General features: G+C 37.1%; 1 protein-coding gene across 1 annotated transcript; it reads left to right on the top strand.

The window, feature by feature from the left end:
- The first annotated feature begins 202 nt into the window (after positions 1 to 202).
- LOC112177977 lies at positions 203 to 964 on the top strand. Its single transcript, XM_024316208.1, has one exon. It carries the CDS (start codon positions 203 to 205, stop codon positions 962 to 964), a length of 762 nt encoding a protein of 253 aa, XP_024171976.1.
- Positions 965 to 7739: the final 6775 nt, after the last annotated feature.

Here is a 7739-nt window from a genome sequence, read left to right as displayed (position 1 = left end):
CGCACTCTGTATGCTTGCCAATGCATGCTCAGCAGATTCCTTGGATGAATCCTTTAGGATGCCTGAGTCAACTGCGATCGAGAACATGTAACAATTTTGTCGTACCATTGTCACGATCTACCAGGGACGTTACTTCCGGGCACCCACCTTAGATGATTTGGATAGGCTTCTACAACGAGCTGAGAGATGAGGGTTTCCAAGGATGATCGAGTCATTAGACTGCATGCATTGGCGGTGGAAGATATGTCCCACAGGGTGGCAGGGAATCTTCAGCGGCAAAACTAAAAAACCCACCATTGTTCTGGAAGCCGTGGCAGATTTTGACACATGGATATGGCATGCATTTTTTGGGATCCCAAGAGCGCAAAATGATATCACTGTTCTCAGGCGTTCACCATTATTTGATGCCCTCACAGCTGGCAAATCACCGCACCTGGATTATGAAATCAATGGTAAGCATCACAATATTGGTTATTATCTTGCTGATGGTATTTATCCAAAATGGGCGACACTTGTCCAATCAATTAGGCGTCCTGTATCTGAAGAAGAAGTGTATTTTTCCACTAAACAAGAGGAAGACATAAAAGATGTTGAAAGGGCATTTGGGATTCTACAAGCACGGTTTGCAATCATTCGACAACCTGCTAAGGGGTGGAGTCTCGCAAAACTCAACTCAATTATGCTTACATACATAATACTTCATAATATGATCGTGGAGGATGAACGTCATGACTATTATGATGGTGATTCCGACAATGATGAACCTGATCCAAATAGGTCAAGAAGAACCCGGGCAAGAATTTATGATAGTCCAAATTTACCTCGCAACTCGAGAACCGGCCAAATCTCAATGGAGCAATACATGCATCGTTATAGGCTAATACGCTCTAGAGCTGCAAATAATGATCTACAACAAGATCTTATCAGGCATCTTTGGGCAACTAAAGGCCAACGACATCGATGAGCACCTACTTATGAGCGTCGTTTTTTATCTTTGTTTTGTTTGTGTGTGTGGTTGCAATAATTGACAATTTATTGTCATAATTTGTAGCTTGTTTTCTCATTGTTTTATATTGTTGTGTGGCTTGTTTAATTATGATGAATAAAAGTTGTTTCAATTATACACTTTTTTTAATGTATGACCCCAATATACCTTGAATATAAATATCAAATAAATTTCCTACCAATTTATTTCTCAACACATCTTCATAAACTACTACAACTTAATCTTCATAGCCCAAACACTTAACCTAAGCATAATTCACTTAAATTGGTTAAATAAATTAAGCTTCATCTTTATCGGATGGCATTTGTGGACGATAGACATCGGATGTCTCGCCGGAATTTGGAAACAATTCACGTCCTTTTAGTTTGTGGAGAGCTTCTCTTTTCTTCCCATCAAAATACTCTTTACTCCTTGGAGTAAAATCAATGGTTTGCATCATTAAAATAGCCTCTAACCTAGCAACCTCTCTTCGATCCTCCCTTTTCTTCTCTCTTCTCTTCCTTTCCTCTTCCGCATCTTTCATTTGTGCCGCTCTTTCTCTCATTCCTGCAACCATTTCTTCTCTAATGGCTTTGACTTCGGCCTCTTTGCCCTTTTGCCTTGTTTTTCTTGCGGCATTTCTTCCCATAGGCCTAGGAATTTGCGTTTGAGATGAAGTAGGAGACTCCTCAATGGGATCCTTATCCTCCTCCAAAGAAATTGAGGTATTTCGTTGAACCGGTGTTGAACCAAATTGTTCTTGAGGTGGATCTTGAAACGCCACCCACTCTTTGCACAAATTATAACAATTACCAAACTTAAATGGTTGTCCTCCGGAGTCGTCCCTATAGAAACTCTCGGCTTGCCGTTGCTATCAAATTCAATCAATAACAAAAATTGTCACAAAATTAAATTACACAACAAACACTAAAAAAAATTTAAAAAAATATGTTTACAATTTTTCTCCCTAATAAATAAAACAATAAATTAAGAAAAATAAAAACTCACTATATCTTAGAGATTAGCTCCGCTTTGATCCCTCCTTTCGGAACGCTTGAGACATTGGTGTCATTTGTTCATGTTTGGAAATATATGTTTTTTCCATCGAGAATTACAACTCTCTTCCGATCTTGCCTTCGGAAGTTTAGTGCCTTCATAATACTCCAAGTATGTTTGTTGGATTCGTGACCAAAGCCCTTACTTTGATTGGTTGGTACCCTTCTCCATATCTTCCGAGACTTTGATATAAGCAATAGTAAGAGCTTCATCTTCTTTTGGCATCCAATTTCCTAATTTTTTTGTGGTGAAGGCCATTTTTGAACAAAGAAGATGTGAGAGAAATTGCACAATGAGAAACAAGTAGTATTGGAGTGAGGAGGTAGAAAAAAAAATATGAGTGAAGGTGAGAAATGAAAATGGGAGTGAGGAGGTATTTATAGGAATATTTGATAGATTTTTTAATTATTTTTTCTGCAAATTAGCTGTTGCATTCAAGTAGAAAAAATATATAACGGTTAGACTTAGCTGACATCAGCCATGCAAATAATCAGATTGGGTTTTTTGTGTACAACGTGGTCCCCACATAGCACAAGCTCAAGGGCTAAACAAGGGGCCATATATACCCCAGCCCATAGCCCTTTTAGCCCCCCCCCCAAAACTCATTTTTGTAATAGCATGCCCCTCAATTGGAGATGGTTTTCACTATATTTTGGGCTATATCAACCCCATAGCCCTCAATTGGAGATGGTCTAATAGAGCTATTTTTAGCCCTCTCCACTCCCTCTACACCTATAGCACTTTAGCCCTTTTGTTGTTGGAGCACATAATTTAGCAAAAAGGGCTGGAGGTCTCCATTTAGCCCTCTTATTGGAGATGACCTAAGGCATCCATTTTTAGTGAAAATAAGAATGATTTTATTAAATCATGGAATGTGATCACAATCATACTGTAAAATATCCAATATACAATCTAGAGGTTGGTTTATCAAAACCTGTTTGCTATTGGATTCAAGAGCTAAAGCTACTAATCTGTGTGCAACTACATTTGCTGTTCTAAGGGCAAAATCAAACTAGATTGCCTGCAAAGTTTTACTTGCAGCTTGGATGTCTTCAATGATATTGGCTTCCTCACTAACCTCATTATTTTCTGAAGAATTTCTTAGATAGCAACTTTATAATCACTTTCAAGAATCACATTGTGTAATGCAAGTTGCTTAAGTAGATTGATACAGCTCTTATAGCAATTAACTCAACCTATTTTGGCGAAAAGACAAAGTTGATGTGCTAAGCAAAACTAGCAATAAAGGAACCATTAGCTCTTCCTATTACCCTTTCGATTACTCTTCCAATACCACCATCATGTTGTGATATATTATAAGAAAGCTCCATCTATATTTAGTTTGAGCTTGTTCGATAGAGGTGGAGTCTAAAGCTTCCAAGTTTGAGATGGTGGATTTGCTTTTTTATTATGCAAAAACTCATCATGTCATGTTAAAGAGCTTAATTATTATGATAGCTTGTGCAGATTGAGAATGATCATTAGGAACTTATCAAATTTTTCATTACTCAACTGCAGAGCTTGATCAAGCATCCATTCTTTAAACACAAAGGAGAGAGGAAAGCTTACTTGCATATTGAAAGGTGGAGTTGCAAAGATTTCTTTTACAATATATATATGGGACACTCATAGAACACATGAGCAGTTGTTTCAAAGCTCTTGGATAGAATAAGCAGTTTGTAGGACATGTATATCCCTTAGTTAAGAGTTTCACTCTTGTTGGTAAGATCTTATCAAGCCCAAAACTGATAGCATCCGAATCTGATCATTCCTATCTGAAAATGCTCCCATAGATCTCAATGAATTCATTGAAAATAAACTCTAAACTCGTTTGCCCATTACCAAACTCATCACGGATTCCTTTGATCTTCTTATGATTAATTATTAATTAATTATATTTTTTGAGTTGAAAAAGTCATCCCATTATGCATTTCAACAAATAGTATAATAATGGTTTACCCATAGGGCTGTCAAAAGGCATTACATAGAACACACTACTTTAGCACACCCCTCACAAGAGCATACTACCCAACACACCCACCTTCATTTATTAATTAAGAGCAAAAACAATGGACTAAATAACTCCGAAACTGAATAAACTACCTACGAAGCTACCAGTCCCTTGTTGGTGTTGGACAAAAGTTGATGTCATTAATTTATTATTAATTTTGGTTGATTATAGGAAAACACTGATATTTAATGTCAATAATAAGAAATAAAAGAAATGAGCCACATTATTGGAACAATGACTTATGCAGCAAAAATTTATAAATTAATGGGCAAGTTTTCTTGTAAATTTTTTTAGTCCATTAGCATACAGTGTGTTTTGAGAGTGAAGAATTGCTTCTCTGGTATGGTATTCCTTGTTGGCATGTTTAGATTGACCAGTATAGTTATTTCAACTAATATGAGAATTGCAAGCCTCTATTCTTTGGAAATATGCTTTCTTATCCTATATGCTCACCTCATATTTAGGGTATATTTGAATAATTTAATAATGAATAAGTTTACCAATTTGTAAATACAAGTTTTTAATATGATTTTTTATGTGTAGTTCTACAATAAAATAACTACACTAATTGTACCATCACCCTCTTTTTAATTAGTTCTAGGTTTGGCAGAAAGTAGAAAACAAAAAGGATGCACTACTAAACCACAAAGAGAGATTCAAGATAACCCAACTTAAAGAAATATTCTAAAACAGAGTACATTGATGAAGCATCAACACAAGTGGGGATGACAATGGGCGGGTTGGGGATGGAGATCACAATACCATCCTCATCTCCAAGTTCATTACTCACCTCATCCTCTCCTCAATCCCCAATAATAATTATCGAGGATTCCCTGTCCCCATCCCCATTGGGGATAAGACCTCCATACCCACCCCTCAAGATGGAAACCGAAATAGAGAAATTGGGGAAGACTATGTCTCATGCGTGAGTCAACTTATCCTAATCAAAGAGGTGCACAATACTGATGAACCGATTATAATTTAAAAATGACAGTTTAGAGATAGTGACAATTTATGACATCATCACAAAGCACTGTGTACTTATCAAAGCGTCAACCAGGATGAACTTGCTGCACACACCACCACACCACAAATAATGAATTTTTCTGTTTAGGAGGATCCCACCGGAGCGCCTTCTACTTCTACTTCTAATAGGCCATGAACTAGATCAGAATCATTCTCAACGAGTCCATAAGAAGTAATTTCAAGTATTTCATCTGGACCAGTAACGTGTAAACCATGTCAAACAAAGACCGATCAATATCCAAATGAAACGGATTCGAACTTCTCCTGTAATAGTTTCCGGTGCAAACAATTCGGTTCCATCTACCATTGGTGTTAAAGGGAGAATTGCGAGGAGCCAACTCTAGTCTTACTCTTTTAGGAAAAGTCATGCCGCTACTCAGACTCAAACCAAACTGCTCTAGCATTGGTTTTTAAGAGCAACATATCTACCGATTTCACCATAGCGGCTTATTCGAAATCAATTAAAAATTGTAGAACAATAAGCTCATAAGGACCACCTTTGTATAACCATTCATCAACAGAAGATGCTTCCCATATTGGGTAAAAGTGCAAACCTATAGCTGTAGAAGTAGGGATGATCACACCAAAAATAATAGATTTTTATGAATAGTTCATAATATTACAAAGATTTTAATCTTTGGAATGTTGGGGATGTGATGTGGAACTAACAACTATATTAGAAAGTAAAATGACCAACTTTACATGATCTAGTAGACGGATGCTTGTCCCTATAGGATAGTTTGGAATCCATATTATGCAAGGAGACATTGCTTGATTTAGTATACTCTAAAGACACCCTTGGTATAATATTGATGATCTCACAAAGACTTTTCGTAGAGTTCAAAATCATGATTTAGCTCATAAGAACCACATCTACATCTATAACAATATCTAGAGTTCAAAATTTTTTCATGCAAAGCTCGAAAAAGGCTAGGGTATCATCTAGTTCCTCCACTTACTCCTCTGGTTTTGCAAGTTTATCTTGATTTAGCGACAACAGAGGTGGATGATGATAATCAGTTTAGTGTTTTGGGATGGTGGAAGACTAATCAAACATTATACCCTGTTCTTTCACTTATGGCATGTGATCCACTGAGTGTACTAGCTTCAACAGTTGCATCAGAGACTGCTTTTAGCGTTGATGGTCGAGTTGTTTCAGAGGAAAAGAGCTACTTTAAGTCTAAATACCAGAGAAGCTTTAGTTTGTTTGAAGGATTGGAGCTTGGCAAGTAGAAGAGTGTAAGATGCTGCACAAGAAGAGGAACATGCTGAAGAACTAATGAACATAAGGGCTGCAAAACTAGATTGGATGGTTGATGGTGAAGATGATAGTGAAGGCGAGCCTGAAAATGCGACCCTTGGAGACTAAAAATTGGAGATTGTCATATACCTTTTCTATGAAACTGAAAGGGAAACCGAAAGTAAAAAATTATCTCCCCTTTCCTCTTTTTTTATTTAGGAGTAACCGTATGCCTTTTTTGTGCTTAGGAGTATGGTTACTTTTTCTATATATTAGTTTATGCTTTATTATCCATTGCTAGGATTATTTATCTCCAAATTATTTTCAGACTTTAAATGCCTAACCAGTACATGTACTAGTTATGTAATTGGTGTTGTTGGAGAATGGAGACTAATGGATTTAATGATTTTGCTCAAGTGTTTACTTTAGACTTTTAGAGGCTGTTTTTGTCTTCTATGTGTATAAAAAAGTTGGAAATTGATGCTATTCTTCTTGTTTGTGGCATTTGATCTAATATTGTTAATGTTAGTGACCAAGGGGTCTAATTAAAGTTAAAGATAGAGAGTAAGAGAGAAAGAGAGACAGAAGAAGTATAGTGATTCGTCTCCCGCCTTAGTAGGAGACTACGTCTACTTGAATATTATACTATGTGTGTTTGGGCCTTGCGGCCCAAAGGGGATTACAAAGTGTGTAATGGGATGTAGAGTAAGTGGGAAGGAGTCTCCTTTTATAGGAGAGGGAGGCTCCTTCCTTTACATGTTTTCCAATGTGAGATGCTAAAATTACTATTCTAGTGTAGAAAGGCCTATTATGGAGGCAAACTTGGCAAGGCCGGGAAGGTGGCTTCCCGGCGAGGTATTGGCCGCTTCCGACTACCGTGGCGTAGCTTGAACATCGGGCTACGGGATGCATGTCGTGGTTGGGTCCCACCATGGCTTGTGGGCCCCCCTAAGAGGGTGTTACTTATGCTTCTTTATGTATTGTTGGAGGTATGTACACTTATTATATTTCCATTGTTTCTATATTGCAAGTTTGAAAATGTATCAGTACAGTTCTTAAGTTGACCTTTCTGTCACCAGATTTCTTGGGGAAGGTGAAGTTGAAGGAATGGATTGCAAGGCTGTCAAAGATGCGCACAGCAGATGTGTTGACAGAGCAACAGGCCAAGCAGCTTCACTTTGATCTCGAGCCATCCTCTAACTCAATTATGGAAGCTTTACCAAATGCTAGTAATTAATTGATGATTGGAGTAGTTTTTTATGGATACAATACTTATTATAACCTTAATGATCTCTTAGAATGGTTCCTAATTTTTTGCAGCCTATATATTTTGCATTTGACTGCAATTCTGAACTAAATATTAGTATTTTGTGCAATCAAACTATAACGTAGAAGTACTTAAAGTTGGTTTCTAGATTTGT

Source organism: Rosa chinensis, chromosome 7 (assembly GCF_002994745.2).
Source record: "Rosa chinensis cultivar Old Blush chromosome 7, RchiOBHm-V2, whole genome shotgun sequence".
In the NCBI taxonomy this organism is placed as follows: domain Eukaryota; kingdom Viridiplantae; phylum Streptophyta; class Magnoliopsida; order Rosales; family Rosaceae; genus Rosa; species Rosa chinensis.
The sequence above is the reverse complement of the archived record's forward strand: the minus strand, read 5'-3'. Positions and strand labels throughout refer to the sequence as shown.

Excerpts from the sequence above, each read along its gene's own strand:
- LOC112177977 (XM_024316208.1), top strand. The coding sequence starts at position 203 with ATGATCGAGTCATTAGACTGCATGCATTGGCGGTGGAAGATATGTCCC.